The sequence below is a fragment of the Odontesthes bonariensis genome, chromosome 2 (assembly GCF_027942865.1).
Source record: "Odontesthes bonariensis isolate fOdoBon6 chromosome 2, fOdoBon6.hap1, whole genome shotgun sequence".
Taxonomy (NCBI): Eukaryota; Metazoa; Chordata; class Actinopteri; order Atheriniformes; family Atherinopsidae; genus Odontesthes; species Odontesthes bonariensis.
In genome coordinates this window covers 45,979,838-45,997,013 of record NC_134507.1, presented here as the reverse complement: position 1 = coordinate 45,997,013, position 17,176 = coordinate 45,979,838, and the positions used below count along the sequence as shown (strand labels likewise).

Below are 17,176 nucleotides of genomic sequence, written 5' to 3'. Positions count from 1 at the left end.
AAATGGGACTGAATAAAGATTAAACCCTTTCCCATTCCATTCTTTAGCCAGATGTTAGGGAGTGTTAGGTGTTTTCAAACCAGAGTAAAAGGGACTCTAGATTCCATTTGAATGAAAATGGGTACCATCATTACTTTTCCTGAAGCATGACTCCAAGTCTGCCTACTTTATTGTTCTACTTTATTTACTTCTAAAAATGTGTGACAAAAAAGTATTTAAAACCAATTGCGAGCATATTTACACCTCCTGAACTCTTCAACTGTGATAAGAAACTCTCAGCTACACTTGTCATGATTAGTGAAACAGAGAACAGTAAAAAAAATGAGGAACAGTTTGTACAGGAGTGGTTCAGGGTAGGAAATGATTCTCAGAAGCATGGCTATTACGTGTTAGATCTCTAAAAACATGTTGGCTAAGACTTCTTCAAAAAGGACCACCAAGTCATATGAACAAAATAACTCTACATTGCATCACAAAATGTTTTGGATGATTAAACCTGTTCAGCACTGTTCTTCTTCCATGTGTAACAACTATAACAAAATCTCTGCAACTTGGCTGGCAGGACAATCTGTATGTTTGATTTATAGAGCTGATGTCACTAATGTTGTCCATCCAACATAGCAATGACCCTGTGATATCGTGCTCATGCTGGAACCAAGCTCGTTCGTACTTTTGTTTTGTTGTGAAAAGTTAACTCGCATATAAAACAGGTTTCTAGGACTGCCTTCTTTCATCTTCGTAATATTGTTAAAATCAGGAACATCTTGTCTCAGAGTGATGCAGAAAAACTAGTCCATGCATTTGTTACTTCAGGATTGGACTACTGTAATTCTTTATTATTGGGCTGTCCCACATATTCTCTGAAAAGCCTTCAGCTGATCCAAAATGCTGCAGCCAGAGTTCTGATGAGAACTAACAGCAGAGATCATATTTCTCCAGGTTTAGCTTCTCTTCATTGGCTCCCTGTTAAATTCAGAATAGAATTTAAGATTCTTCTCCTCACATATAAAGCTCTTAATGACCGAGCTCCATCATATCTTAAAGATCTCATTGTAAGATATTTTCCTAACAGAGCACTTCGTTCCCAAACTGCAGGTTTACTTGAGGTTCCCAGAGTTTCTAAAAGTAGAATGGGAGGCAGAGCCTTCAGTTATCAGGCCCCTCTCTGTGGAACCAGCTGCCAGTTTGGGAGGCTGAGCCCTCAGTTATCAGGCCCCTCTCTGTGGAACCAGCTGCCAGTTTGGGAGGCAGAGCCTTCAGTTATCAGGCCCCTCTCTGTGGAACCAGCTGCCAGTTTGGGAGGCAGAGCCTTCAGTTATCAGGCCCCTCTCTGTGGAACCAGCTGCCAGTTTGGGAAAGCAGAGCCTTCAGTTATCAGGCCCCTCTCTGTGGAACCAGCTGCCAGTTTGGGAGGCAGAGCCTTCAGTTATCAGGCCCCTCTCTGTGGAACCAGCTGCCAGTTTGGGAGGCTGAGCCCTCAGTTATCAGGCCCCTCTCTGTGGAACCAGCTGCCAGTTTGGGAGGCAGAGCCTTCAGTTATCAGGCCCCTCTCTGTGGAACCAGCGGCCAGTTTGGGAGGCAGAGCCTTCAGTTATCAGGCCCCTCTCTGTGGAACCAGCTGCCAGTTTGGGAGGCAGAGCCTTCAGTTATCAGGCCCCTCTCTGTGGAACCAGCTGCCAGTTTGGGAAAGCAGAGCCTTCAGTTATCAGGCCCCTCTCTGTGGAACCAGCTGCCAGTTTGGGAGGCAGAGCCTTCAGTTATCAGGCCCCTCTCTGTGGAACCAGCGGCCAGTTTGGGAGGCAGAGCCTTCAGTTATCAGGCCCCTCTCTGTGGAACCAGCGGCCAGTTTGGGAGGCAGAGCCTTCAGTTATCAGGCCCCTCTCTGTGGAACCAGCTGCCAGTTTGGGAGGCAGAGCCTTCAGTTATCAGGCCCCTCTCTGTGGAACCAGCTGCCAGTTTGGGAGGCAGAGCCTTCAGTTATCAGGCCCCTCTCTGTGGAACCAGCTGCCAGTTTGGGAGGCAGAGCCTTCAGTTATCAGGCCCCTCTCTGTGGAACCAGCTGCCAGTTTGGGAGGCAGAGCCCTCAGTTATCAGGCCCCTCTCTGTGGAACCAGCTGCCAGTTTGGGAGGCAGAGCCTTCAGTTATCAGGCCCCTCTCTGTGGAACCAGCGGCCAGTTTGGGAGGCAGAGCCTTCAGTTATCAGGCCCCTCTCTGTGGAACCAGCTGCCAGTTTGGGAGGCAGAGCCTTCAGTTATCAGGCCCCTCTCTGTGGAACCAGCTGCCAGTTTGGGAGGCAGAGCCTTCAGTTATCAGGCCCCTCTCTGTGGAACCAGCTGCCAGTTTGGGAGGCAGAGCCCTCAGTTATCAGGCCCCTCTCTGTGGAACCAGCTGCCAGTTTGGGAGGCAGAGCCTTCAGTTATCAGGCCCCTCTCTGTGGAACCAGCTGCCAGTTTGGGAGGCTGAGCCCTCAGTTATCAGGCCCCTCTCTGTGGAACCAGCTGCCAGTTTGGGAGGCAGAGCCTTCAGTTATCAGGCCCGTCTCTGTGGAACCAGCGGCCAGTTTGGGAGGCAGAGCCTTCAGTTATCAGGCCCCTCTTTGTGGAACCAGCTGCCAGTTTGGGAGGCAGAGCCTTCAGTTATCAGGCCCCTCTCTGTGGAACCAGCTGCCAGTTTGGGAGGCAGAGCCTTCAGTTATCAGGCCCCTCTCTGTGGAACCAGCGGCCAGTTTGGGAGGCAGAGCCTTCAGTTATCAGGCCCCTCTCTGTGGAACCAGCGGCCAGTTTGGGAGGCAGAGCCTTCAGTTATCAGGCCCCTCTCTGTGGAACCAGCTGCCAGTTTGGGAGGCAGAGCCTTCAGTTATCAGGCCCCTCTCTGTGGAACCAGCTGCCAGTTTGGGAGGCAGAGCCCTCAGTTATCAGGCCCCTCTCTGTGGAACCAGCTGCCAGTTTGGGAGGCAGAGCCTTCAGTTATCAGGCCCCTCTCTGTGGAACCAGCGGCCAGTTTGGGAGGCAGAGCCTTCAGTTATCAGGCCCCTCTCTGTGGAACCAGCGGCCAGTTTGGGATGCAGAGCCTTCAGTTATCAGGCCCCTCTCTGTGGAACCAGCTGCCAGTTTGGGAGGCAGAGCCCTCAGTTATCAGGCCCCTCTCTGTGGAACCAGCTGCCAGTTTGGGAGGCAGAGCCTTCAGTTATCAGGCCCCTCTCTGTGGAACCAGCTGCCAGTTTGGGAGGCAGAGCCCTCAGTTATCAGGCCCCTCTCTGTGGAACCAGCTGCCAGTTTGGGAGGCAGAGCCTTCAGTTATCAGGCCCCTCTCTGTGGAACCAGCTGCCAGTTTGGCTTCAGGAAGCAGACACCCTCTCTACCTTTAAGATCAGGCTTAAAACTTTCCTTTTTTCATCAAGACCACATGACGTCACAGTATTTTTGCGCCGCCATATTTGTGTCCGCCCGCACCACAGGTTACAGATTTGTCACGTTACCAGAATAAGTGGAGTAGGACAAAAATCAGCGAGAGACTGAAAATTGACGTTATTTGAAAGATGCCAGGAATATGCTGTGCTGTTGGCTGTGATAGCAGTCGACAAAGGAACCCCACTAACACAGGGTAACGTTAACGGTAAACTACTACCAAAACCACGTGTTTAAAATGTAATTTCTTTGGCTCCGGGTGCCATATCCGTGATCCCTTCACCCATCCAGCAACAGCCTACTGGTAGGCATCCGTGCTCTTAAAAGCCTTCAGGCTGTCTTGGCTGTAGGGGGAGGGATTGTGGATCAAATGGATAGAAATTCAAAATTCAAATTCAAAAATACTTTATTTATCCCAGAGGGAAATTAAATGTTGATGTAACTCAATTAAATCAAGGAGTTATTATAGATGCTGATGGCTGTGGGCAGGAAAGATTTCCTGTAGCGGTCCGTTTTGCATCCAAACTGAAGAAGCCTTTGACTGAAGAGACGGGAACGTGAGTTGGGGCAGGCGTTTTGCGGTTAGTGGACAAAATACTGTTGAGGGGAATAAATATGGGTCGCAACCAATAATGTTAATTTGTAACAAATATCGTTGTCTCTCCGTCTCGTTCAAGTGTGAGGTGTGTACCGCCATAGCGAAACTGAGGAGAACTGTCAAATTGGACACAAATATGGCGGCGGTCTCGTCGACGTGACGTCACTGGTACCCATGAATAGTTAGGGATGGCTCAGGTGACCCTGAAACATCCCATAGTTCTGCTGCTATAGGCCCAGCCTGCTGGGGGAGCTCCCATGATGCACCTCTCCTCCCTCTGCTCTCTTTCCTCTCCATGTACATGTGACATCATTGTGGTCATTAACTTGTGTTTCTCTCTCTCAGCAGGTATCCCTGGCCTGGTGTTACAGTGCTTGTTGTCCCCTCTTTTCTGTCCTCTCAGCCCCCAGCTGGTCCAGGCAGATGGCCGCCCTTCCTGGTTCTGGTTCTGATGGAGGTTTCTTCCTGTTAAAAGGGAGTTTTTTCTCTCCACAGTCGCCTCGTGCATGCTCAGGACGGGGGGAATGGATTCAGAAGAGGTTTTGGTGCAATCTGTTGGTTTCCTTAGCTGGGCTACTTTTTCAATTGGTTCTTTCTGAATTGGACTAATTTGGAATTTAATGAATTGAATTTGATTGGATTGTGAGTGTATCGCAATGAATTGGATTGGAATTGGCTTGAATTTAGCTGTATCTTTGAAGTGCTTTGAGGTGACGCTTGTTGCGATTTGGCGCTATAGAAATTAAATAAAAGTGAATTGAATTAAATAGTGCTGAGGTTGAACTGAAGTTAAGTGATTAGAGCACCTTTGAACATTAGCTAGACACAATGTGTTTTTCATTGAGTGTGCTGTCCAATGACACGTAAGGCGTTCTTCTATACAGCTGGTCCCACAGTACCTGCTCTTTGCACTGCACCAATGCTCTCTGGATTTCATTGGGGTTGAGGGCATGAGCATGAGGCAGACAGCTAAGAGCCAGCTCTGCTGCTGCTCGAACCATGTTGGGGTCCCTGGCCCGTGATGCTCGGTCTGCTAGGGATGCCACCTCTGGGGGAGTGAGGTGACCATCCCAGCACTCAACCAAAATGTTGAGTGCAGCGCTGCCGATCTCCATGGCTTGGCCTGAGAGAAGAAGAGAGGATACAGTGTGAAAACAGAAAAGGAAGTGGGTGAGTCAGATAAGCAATACTTAACAACATAACTAGATTTAAAAATTTGGCTCTTAATCTGACGGAGGATTTCTCTCACACAGATCCCCTTACCAGTGATCCAGGACACATGAGATGAGTAGGTCCTGGACAGCCAGTTGGGTGAGACAAAGTTATGGAGGCCAAGGGCATACAGCCCAATCTCAAAGGCACAGAGATGCAGGTTTCTATGGGGCCCCTGGTGACCGCCACTGGCTGAGGGCTGGGTGAAAATGGAGGTGGAGGAGTTTCCCCCAGCTTTGATAAGCACAGTCTTGGCCAATTCAAAGTAAAAATGGGCTGCTGCCTCTGATGGCTGGTTGGGCACATGTGGAGCGTGACACTCTGGACGTCGGCCTTTGTACCTGAACGGAGGATCATTAATAAACTGTTAACTATAATTCATCTTTATATGGTCAACATGTAGACACACAGTGAGCTTATTGTGAACTCTATGAAAAACGGCTTTGGCACTTGAAACAACCCTAATCCTTCTCCAACACATATGACATGACATTGGTCATGACATGCTGCGATCCACTGGAGAGCAGTACGACTTGATCTGAGCTTTTTTCCTGTTTTGAAGTCAGAGCCAATGTTAAGGAAGTCATGAAGGAAGTACAGACTTCAGGTGTTGGCAATGAGTGACTCCTGAACAACAAACAGAACGCAGGAGGTTCCAGTAAATGACTGTTGTTTGCAGGATTCAATACATTTTCAATGTACAACTCTCTATTCCCACAATTGTTAGCAGTTCCTGTGCTCAGAGTGCTGGGGCTTAACCCTCTGAGACTCGGGGCTCGTCGCCAGAGGGACCCCAACTGACTCTCTGACTGGGACAGAAAAGTACAGAGATGATAAACTGACTGATAAAATCCTGCTGTTTTTAAGCACAGTGTCATTTGATAAAATCACTATTCACTTCAATCTAAGCTGCAATTTTAACTACATTTACGTGTCCGATGATCCCTCATGGTAGCCAGTAACAAGCTCCAGGAACTCTGTCTCTTTTAAATACGTACTTCTTCTTTGATCTTAGTCATTCTGCTCTCATGGCTTCATGTCCGTGCAGATGTATCATTTCCACGAGATAACCCAACGATTTCAGGATGAATCTCAGCATGTATCCATGTTTATAAAGGTACCCTTCCTTCATCCAAACCTCTGATCATAAGGGGACTCAGGCTTTGCAGTGTTTCCCACAGATGTGAAGGCAATGTGTGGTGGTGGTGGTGGGGGGGGTAAAAAATAAAAATGATTCCTTCGTAATAATTGGTCACACAGAACTTTATTGTATTAATATTAACATCTTCATTGTAAACAAATGAATAACATAGCTAATTACACTGGTCGGACTGTTCAGCTGTTTCAGACTGATATCTCCGGTTCAGGCTGGTCCTCATCCTCAACACGCACGTCTCTTTTTCAATCGCGGAAAATACTTTTCAATACTCATCTGGATTGAAGCAGCAAACATTCAGTGTAAGAGTTTAAAAAACCTACTTTATTTGATTCACAGCTGCTAGTGTTTTGACCTCGACAACCCAACTCCATTTTTTTTTTTACGGCAAACTTGCGACTAGTTAACTTTATAAAGAAGGCGTAATCGCTTGTTTGCTATGGGACGGGTCGGGACAACATTGTATTAAAAATATAAAATATTTTATAGGACTTTTTAATGTGTGATTTTATAAAGGTGCACGTGATACCAACCTTTCGTGAATTTCGCCAGCTGTCTTCTTTCGGTTGAGCTAATCTAACGCGACGCTGAAGCTAGCAAGCTTCCACGCTTCCAGGGATGATCTCGCTGATGGAGACACACGCGGTGTGCACGGAGGGGAGGGGCTGTGTGTGTGTGTGTGTGTGTGTGTGTGTGTGTGTGTGTGAGTAGGCTATGCGAGAGAGACGCGTGACTGACAGAGAGACGGAGGGAGAGCAGGGAAAGGAAATGCAGCTTAACGAATACCAGTATTTTTTAAATAGCGTTAAAAATAATAATAGTAACGAAACGCAATATGTGGCGGCCGGTGTTTAATCTGTGGCGCACCGCCACGAATTAGTCTATGTGTGGGAAACACTGCATTGGTCATCCAGCTGATCATTCCATCCAACCCAATATCAACAGAAACATTGCCTCCTTAAGTGTCTCACCAACAAAAGTAGGAAGAAACGAGAAGGGTTCATCAAGGATGACCAGCTGTCTCTCTGTGGCCATGTTGCATTTGTCTCTAGCTCGTGTCCCTTTGCAGACTATAGCATAAGAAAAACCAGGCCAAATCTGACTTAGAATGCCACCCAGCTCCTGCTACAGACCAAGGCTATCTCCCACCTTAACTACTGCAACACTTTTCTCACAAGTCTCTCTGCCTGCACAGTGACATTCTTACAAAAGGTCCAGAAAACAGCGAGGCATCTGGTGTTTGATCAACCAAAAAGGTCACATGTCACTCCTCTACTCAATGCAGTGTTTCCCACACATAGACTAATTCGTGGCGGTGCGCCACAGATTAAACACCGGCCGCCACATATTGCGTTTCGTTACTATTATTTTTTTTAACGCTATTTAAAAAATACTGGTATTCGTTAAGCTGCATTTCCTTTCCCTGCTCTCCCTCCGTCTCTCTGTCAGTCACGCGTCTCTCTCGCATAGCCTACTCACACACACACACACACACACACACACACACACACACACAGCCCCTCCCCTCCGTGCACACCGCGTGTGTCTCCATCAGCGAGATCATCCCTGGAAGCGTGGAAGCTTGCTAGCTTCAGCGTCGCGTTAGATTAGCTCAACCGAAAGAAGACAGCTGGCGAAATTCACGAAAGGTTGGTATCACGTGCACCTTTATAAAATCACACATTAAAAAGTCCTATAAAATATTTTATATTTTTAATACAATGTTGTCCCGTCCCGACCCGTCCCATAGCAAACAAGCGATTACGCCTTCTTTATAAAGTTAACTAGTCGCAAGTTTGCCGTAAAAAAAAAAATGGAGTTGGGTTGTCGAGGTCAAAACACTAGCAGCTGTGAATCAAATAAAGTAGGTTTTTTAAACTCTTACACTGAATGTTTGCTGCTTCAATCCAGATGAGTATTGAAAAATATTTTCCGCGATTGAAAAAGAAACGTGCGTGTTGAGGATGAGGACCAGCCTGAACCGGAGATATCAGTCTGAAACAGCTGAACAGTCCCACCAGTGCAATTAGCTATGTTATTCATTTGTTTACAATGAAGATGTGAATATTAATACAATAAAGTTCTGTGTGACCAATTATTACGAAGGAATCATTTTGAAGAATTTTTATTTTTTACCCCCCCCCACCACCACCACCACACATTGCCTTCACATCTGTGGGAAACACTGCAATGACTTCCACCGGCTGCCCGGATCAAATTCAGCCCCTAATGCTGCTTACGGAATGACCTCTGGGTCTGCAGCAGCTGTTTAAACTCAGTCAAACAGGCCGACGCTCCTTCTGGACCCCTGTGTTCCTCTCAGGAACCTCGTCTGGTTCTTCCTACAACAAGGCAGTCTCTGTCCAGACTCTTCTCATTTGTTGTTTCAAGATGGTGGAACCGGTTAGCAGATGCTATCAGAGCAGGGGATCCCCTCTCTAATTTAATGACTCATCTCTTCAGAGAACACCTCGAACAACCCGACACATCTATCACCCCAACACATACAGACATTGTCCTCCGTCCCTGTTCCACTTGGACTCATTCATTCATATAGATTTATATCGACTTGGCTCTGAATGCACAGAACAGACTTTCTTACTGCACTAAAGCTTAAATGTTGGATTCTCATTAGCTTTGGATGAAAGTGCCAGTTAAAGGACGAAAGGTAAATACAATGATGGTGGCACTGTGGCGGGCCAGAGAGCCGGACTGCTGCTGCTCCCTTAGTTGACCACAATGCACACATACAGCAGACAGCTCGATCTTGCTCACACAAGGCAATAATGGGGACCCTCTGGTCTATGAAGTAGGAAAGGTTTGCCCTAAAAGTCACAACATTTGCCACGATACATATTTCAAGAAAGAAAAAAAAAGTCTCCAGTGACTTCTCACCAATCATGTCTTACGAATAAACAATACGCAAAATACAAACTTAGATTGATAAGTGTCCACATGGCTTTGCACAGTCAGAGGAGTCTTTGCGAAAGTGGCAGGCAGAGATATGTGCGGGACTAGATCCCTATTTCCTTAATAACAAAGGTGAGTCACCCACCTAGGAAATATTACAGTCATGGGGTATTCTACCAGACTAAGTGGTTGTGGAGCTTCTGGGATTTTTACACCAGAGGGGGCTTCCCATAGTGGGACGTTTCCAGAGACCCTTGATTCTCTTTGTAACCTAATGTTATCTTCCCCTTCACAACGAGAACATTTAGTTCTTATCATAAGCAATCTGACTCGGATAAATCACAGATCAAAACTAATTTGAAAGCAAATCTACGGGCACACATGATCATTTTTTAGCCTTTTGAGCATGTTTCAATCTGTTGTATGCAACTTCCAAACCATTTTGAAAATAGAAGCCCTGATGAATGCTTACCTGCTGGTGTCGGTACTCTTGGCTCTGGCCCCACCACCTGCCCTGCGAGAGCCACTGGAGGAGGAGGAGCCCAGTGAGTCAGATGATGAACTACTGATGCTGTCACTGTCCTGGCCCCGCCCCCAGGATGCTGCCGCCCAGCCACCACGGAACGGCCTCCGGCTCAAGGTAGGGGAGCTGTCTGAGGTAGTCTCTGGAGCACTGCTGTCTATACTTGCCATGCCTGTCAAGACAACATGCACATCCACAATGTTTAGTATTCCTAAGATATCCAGCTGTGCTTCACTTCTTCTCGCCACACATTGCAGCTGGGGCGTTAAACTGGACCATCCTTGTGAACAGGATATGCTGCCTCTAACTTCCTCTGTGGGAGACCATGGTACCTGGAAGTCCAGCTGAACTCACTGCACAGACGCTGTCTTTAAGCTACTTGAACGGTGACTTTGTCAGATGAGGCTGTGGTTCTAAAAATCAGGATTCCTTCAGAGCAGAGGAAATACTTTAAGTACCCACCAGGTGACATGTATTCTTAATTGGCTGAATTTCTAGTATATTTCAAATCTGTGAATGAGAGCAGCTTTATTGGGAATTCAGCTGGATTAATAAACACTTTACTGCAGAAAGGTGGAAGCATGAACAGAGCAGCTGGGACCACCTGAGTCCTGCTGAGTGTTTCCATGCAGTAGGGACTCAAACCTGGAATACATTATCCCAGTGTTTTGGTCCAGCTTTGACAGACTCACTTTCAGTTGGACTAACCTGTTTAGGTGCATTTTAAAAATCTACTTTTGGTTTTTACTTATAATTTGTTTTTTCTAGTGTCTTGAAAACATGCTTAGAGTTTTTGGTGGAAAGACCTACATACATTATTAGAAAAACCAAGTGGATGGATTAGTTTAGTTTAAAATAACAAGTGTTGGTCGGATAATGGGGTTACAGCAAAGCTGTGCTCTTTGTAAAAAAGAAAGGAGTTTTATTCTGGAGGTGTTTACCAGTGTGCTTCTTCTTCTGCCGGACAGGTGAGCCCCAGCAGCGTTGGCTGTATCCACAGCGTGCCCCCAGCGCCAGCCGGCTGGGAACTGTGGCCTCCAACTTAAATGGAGCGGTTTCATTTTGTTGCTCACTTGATAACTGAGGCCCATCTGAAGCTGAAAGGATAAAGGACATTGTAAAAAAGCACAGTCTGTCAAAGAATACTTTGTAGAACTACGTAGTCAAGAAAAACAGGACCATTGACCTTTCAGTACTTAGGTTTCATGTATCAGGACATCATTTTGGTTTCATGTATCAGGACATCATTCCGGGTTCATTAAGAGACTTACAAAGAAAAGCTATGTGTGTTCAACCAGACTTTGCGTAGAACAAGGGAGAGTTATTTTTCTGAAATCATCAAAAACTGCAGTAACAACTCTCGTGTCCTGTTTGCTACAGTAAACAGATTAACAAACCCTCCAGTTTCACTGCCTTTAGAACTCATTTCTGCATCCAAGTGTAATGAGTTTGCAATATTCTTTAAGGACAAAGTTCAAGGCATTAAAAATGCAATAATTTCCACAACACAAATAACTACTCTGCAGCCAGCTAGACACCTAGAGCTGACACATTTCACACCTGTTACTGACAAACAGTCAGAGACCATCTGCAGTCTGAGTTCATCAACGTGCTGCCTTGATGAGTTGCCCACTAGATTCCTAAAGTCTGTGCTGAGCAGTTTGTTACCACAACTCGCTCATCTAGTCAACATCTCACTCCAGACTGGAACATTTCCAAAGGCCTTAAAAACTGCTGTCATTAAAGCTGCCGTCTGCAACTTTTTTTTAGTCATATTAGCTTGAACTGTCATGGGATTCTGGAAGTAGAATATTAAATAGGCTGTTTAGGAAAAATCCCGAATTCTGTAGCTCCCTCTGAAGCCTGTAATCGTGCCTGCAAAAACCGAGCGCTCCCGGCTGTTTTTAACCAATCACGTTAGGTTTATTATTGATCTATTATCTGAGCAGAACAGTCACCAACCACGTCTTCCATGCTGAGCGTGAGTCTGCCCCCAGCTTGTGTGTGCGCACACTGGTGTGAACTCACGTGCACAACCTCGTCCACAGAGGGGGAGGGACCTGAAAGTTGTATCAGTTCGAATTTTCCGACTTTAGACTCGGAATTTTGAAAACCTGCCGACGGCAGCTTTAAGCCTCTTCTAAAGAAGAGCAATCTTGATGCAACAGTACTGAACAACTACCGGCCCATATCAAACCTGCCATTCTTAGGCAAAGTCCTAGAAAAAGTTGTACACCAACAGCTTAGTGACTTTCTCCTGTCTAACAATGCTTTTGATACTTTCCAATCAGGCTTTAGGCCCCACCACAGCACTGAGACAGCTCTGATCAAGGTGACAAATGACATCCGCCTGAACACAGATGCAAGTAAAGTCACAGTCTTAGTTCTGCTGGACCTGAGTGCTGCCTTTGACACAGTGGACCATGTGCTCTTATTACAGAGGTTAGAAGACTGGGTGGGAATCTCTGGTCGTGCTTTAAACTGGTTCAAGTCCTATCTGGAGGACAGGAAATATTTTGTTGAAATTGATAACTGTGTCTCAGACCAAATGGCTATGACCTGTGGGGTTCCCCAGGGGTCAATCCTGGGACCCCTATTGTTCGATCTGTACATGCATCCACTAGGCCAGCTAATACGCAGCTATAATGTGTCCTACCACAACTATGCAGATGACACTCAGATCTATGTGTCACTGACGGCAGGAGAACACGGGCCTGTAGATACACTGTGTCGCTGCATCGAACAGATCAGTGTGTGGATGCAAAACAATTTCCTCCAGCAAAACTCAGACAAAACTGAAATCATTGTCTGTGGCCCACAGAAACAAAGAGAAAGTGTTATCAGTCACCTTGAGACTCTCTCTCTAAAACCTAATAATCAGGTTAGAAATCTCGGGGTAATATTGGACTCAGACCTGAACTTTAACAGCCACATTAAATCAGTCACATCAGCAGCTTTTTACCATCTATAAACATTGCCAGAATCAAAGGAATAGTGTCTAAACCAGACTTAGAGAGACTGATCCATGCGTGTCTCCAGCAGGTTAGACTGCTGTAACGGCCTGCTCACTGGGCTCTAAACGGGCTGTAAGACAGCTGCAGTACATCCAGAACGCTGCTGCTCGAGTCCTGACTAGAACCAGGAAATACGACCATATTAGTCCAGTGCTCAGGTCTCTGCACTGGCTTCCTGTCGCTCAGAGAATAGACTTTAAAACAGCTCTGCTTGTGTACAAGTCTCTTCATGGTCCAGCACCAAAGTACATCTCTGACATGTTAGAGCCATATGAACCAACTCGGGCTCTGAGAACCTCAGGGAGGGGTCTCCTGCCCCAGGGAGGGGTCTCCTGCTGGGGCCCAGAGTCAGGACTAAACAAGGTGAGGCTGCGTTTCAGTTTTGTGCATATCACACCTGAAAGTATTTTATCTGCACTCTTTGCTTTTAAATGAATGAATTAATTACCTTGTGTACGAATTGTGCTCTACAAATGAAATTGCCTTGCCATTTTTCATTTGAAAAGTCACAAATCAAAGTCTCATTTTCTCACGAATTTGAAACCATTTTTTTTTTAAAGTTTCAAAAGCTCCAGTTTCATTTTTTTGATTATTTTAAAACCATTCTGTTATTAACCTTTCAGACAAAGTCAGATCTATCTCTGCTTTGTCTGATTTTAAATGTATGAACATTTTGTGAGAGCCATGTTTTAACAACATTAGTGCTCTGATGAGATCTAACAGGAGAGATAATATTTCTCCAGTTTTAGCTTCTCTTCATTGGCTCCCTGTTAAATTCAGAAAAGAATTTAAGATTCTTCTCCTTACATATAAAGCTCTTAATGACCGAGCTCCATCATCTCTTAAAGATCTCATTGTAAGATATTTTCCTAACAGAGCACTTCGTTCCCAAACTGCAGGTTTACTTGAGGTTCCCAGAGTTTCTAAAAGTAGAATGGGAGGCAGAGCCTTCAGTTATCAGGCCCCTCTCTGTGGAACCAGCTGCCAGTTTGGGAGGCAGAGCCTTCAGTTATCAGGCCCCTCTCTGTGGAACCAGCTGCCAGTTTGGGAGGCAGTCTTAAAACAGTCTTAAAACAGGACCCAGTATGGATCCTTTAGGTGCGCTATAGGTCAAAGGGGCTGAAAAGAGAGATCTGGAGAGCTAACAGAATAAGGAGCTTTGAGTCAGGTAAGACCAGAGAGAAGAATATAATGGTCATCTGTATCAAACCCAGCTGTGAGATCAAGCAACACAATGAGAAGATATCATTGCACGTTAACACACACCTGAATGCTCCAGACCCGTACAGCACCAACACCTGTTCATCTGATCAGCAGCACCTGGCTGCTACTTACCCCCTTAATTCCTGTGGAATCAATAAGGGTTCACCGAGTCATTCACACACTGCTTCTGTGTTTGGTCTCGCTTTTTGTTCAATAAATAACGACACAGTGTGATATGTCGTGTTGTTGTTCATTTTAGGTTGGGTTTTAGAAGCTGAAGAGGAGCAGATGGCTTTAATCATGCCCTGATACATAAAAGCTGAGTGAATGTGTGCGGTATAACAGGATGGGGAGGTCTCCTTCTTACCATGCTCTCTGGTCTCGGCAGTACTCTCTCCAGCAGCACTGTTCTGCACTGGGTTCAGGTCGGCCGGAGGAGCTGCCTCGTCCCCAGGGAATGCCACAGCAGAGGAAGAGCTTGAGGAGGAGGCAGCCAATGCGTTTGCAGAGGAGGATGACTGGGTATGCTTGGAAACACCCCCTGCGGCACCACCCACCCCACTGTGGTTGGCAGCAGTGTGTTTGGATGGGCTTCGCTGACTGCCTGCTGCTGGTTTACTTGAGTAGAAGGAGCTCAGAGTCTGGGGCTTGTGGGTCTGGCTCTCCCTGTCCAACAACTTATCCAGTATCTGAGGTTGGGGGGTGGGTAGAACAGCACATATGATATCACAGCGACAGATCTTCTGATGCCACAGAACAGACAGACATCCACTTCACTAAACGTGTTGAGAAACAGGGAATACCTCCTGATAACATGCTGTCAGTGTGTTAGAGCCATGTCAATCCGTATGGCATAAAATGCTTAGTTTAAACAGAACACACAATGTGTGTGTTCATTGATTAAAGTGTGTGTTAATGGCAGCTCTGAGGAGAACATCTGCATCAGCAGCTGCTCAATACTTCTTTGTCTGCTGGTCTCTGAGCAGCCACTGAACCAGAACCAGAAGGAAGCATGATACTGTCCAAGCTCACTCTGGACTGTCTGATAATCTAACCTGACAATCAATATGCTGTCACTGTTTTAAAGAACCATTCTCATCTGAGATGACTTACCTGCCTAAGAGCAAACACATGGTTGTTTTTGGGCACTGTGCAGCTTTTTTAACTGTTCTAGGAAGAAATGTGGTCAACTGGGTATTTTTCAATTGTTTCAGTTTTGAGAATGAATGAAAAGAAAGGTATGTTTTGCTTCTGGGTACCTCTAAATCCCTACCTCCATCCTGTGTGGCCACAATGACTACAAACACATATGATCAGGCAACATCTCCTCACTGCCAGCCGGGACGAAGCAGACTTTACCTTCTTGAGTTTGCTCTGGTCATCCTTATAAGTAATCATAAGAGCCAGAGCCAGGTCGCCCTTCACCCGTCGCGTTCCTTCACAAAGCAAAGGATGCTCTGCCTCACTAACTGTGGTCTTCATACCTGCACAAACAGAGCAGGAAGACAGGAGAGGGGGGGCATAGATGAGCAGCAGACTTAAGGAAAGCAGCGAGGACAGAAAACATGGAACTCAGAGCATAAACACAATCCAAATCAGATTTACCAAGTGCAGCAACAGCAGCCTCAAAGCCCAGCTCCTCATCCCCAGGCATCTCGTTGTTTCGGTTGCGGCTGGGTGGACGGGAACCTGTTGGGGACACAACTGCAAAGACAATATGGAGAAAGGAGAAAGGGTTGTTACTTCTACATATTCTCATTAAAACGACCGGAAAATAGGCCTAAAACTACATGGAACGTCTTCAATTCATTCCAGCTGCCACTCCAACTCAGGCAAGCATGCGGCTGGTGGCCAAGATCCACAGAAGTGTGCTTTCACACACACAGCAGTAAATGTTTAGTTTCCTCTCATTCACTGGGTAGAAATGTACTTCATCTTCTGAGGTCAGAAAAGCAGTTTGAGACCCTGTGTTAAGGTCAGCTGTTTGACCCATCACAAAACATCACCATGGAAACAACCCCATTTACTTGGTCTCTGCAGGGCAAATCATGAGTTGCATCTCCAACACATGATTTGTTTACTTCACTCATGAGATCAGTCTTGAGACTGAGCTGGACAAAAGCAGCAGCACATTCTACTTGGAATGGTTAAGCCAGTGCTCCTGTACCCTGGTGAGGGATCAGACACTGGAGGGCTTTACCTGGGGTGCACAGAACATCGAAGATGAAGCTGGCCAACATGAGCGGCAGCACAGGTCTGTAGTCACACAGGTTTCCGTCCCGGAGCTGCTCGGCTCGCTCTCTAATGGCCGACATCTCCACCAGACCCAGAGGAATCTTCTTCAACAGAGCCACCACCTCCGACTCCTGGTAGGCCAGCTTCACCTGGGTGGTGCACACAGTCAGTGTCAGCAGTTCTTTCTACTTCACTTGCCCTCCTACATACTGTGACAGTGCACGAGTACACACGGCTCATCCCGGGCACACAGCTGTACATCCACACAGTTTCACTGGGCCAACTCAGCGTAAACACAATATCATTTGAACAGGAGACCTCAGTGTGCCATTCTACAACATTTCTATGGAGCATGTGTGCATCTATATGAATGACAGGAACAGACCTCCAGAGCTTTAGTGGATGCTGGTGGTCTCTGGAGTTCCAGGGAGAACATTCCGGTGCAGAAGGCCAGATTATGGAGCTCCAGCCGCTCACTGAGGACAGTGAGGAGGAAGGCAGCTTTGGACAGTGTGTTGGTGGCTACCTGAGTCTGACGGCTGGTGGACACTTTGCTCTTCTTCCCCTGCATCAAACAGACATGTCAGAGGCCCACAGGACACTTTACCTCCAGCTACTGTTCCAGGGATAAGGTGGCTGACCACAGGTGTACAGCAGGGGGACAGCAGGGGGACAGCAGGAGGACAGCAGGGGGACAGTGTACAGCAGGGGGACAGCAGGGGGACAGCAGGAGGACAGCAGGGGGACAGCATGAGGACAGCAGGGGGACAGTGTACAGCAGGGGGACAGCAGGGGGACAGCAGGAGGACAGCAGGAGGACAGCAGGGGGACAGTGTACAGCAGGGGGACAGCAGGGGGACAGCAGGGGGACAGCAGGGGGACAGCAGGAGGACAGCAGGGGGACAGCATGAGGACAG

The 17,176-nt window shown here is 46.8% G+C and overlaps 1 protein-coding gene across 1 annotated transcript in view; it reads right to left on the bottom strand.

Moving 5' to 3' along the window:
• The window catches only part of zswim8 (zinc finger, SWIM-type containing 8), a 119,111-nt gene that overhangs the window by 24,971 nt on the left and 76,964 nt on the right, over positions 1-17,176 (bottom strand). Inside the window, exons 12-20 of the mRNA XM_075482563.1 lie at positions 16,645-16,824; positions 16,225-16,408; positions 15,630-15,728; positions 15,384-15,508; positions 14,392-14,713; positions 10,749-10,904; positions 9,757-9,979; positions 5,270-5,559; positions 4,906-5,129 (exon numbers count right to left, since the gene is read on the bottom strand). Of these exons, the coding sequence (XP_075338678.1) occupies positions 4,906-5,129; positions 5,270-5,559; positions 9,757-9,979; positions 10,749-10,904; positions 14,392-14,713; positions 15,384-15,508; positions 15,630-15,728; positions 16,225-16,408; positions 16,645-16,824 (1,803 nt within the window). The remainder of the gene's footprint in view (positions 1-4,905; positions 5,130-5,269; positions 5,560-9,756; positions 9,980-10,748; positions 10,905-14,391; positions 14,714-15,383; positions 15,509-15,629; positions 15,729-16,224; positions 16,409-16,644; positions 16,825-17,176) is intronic.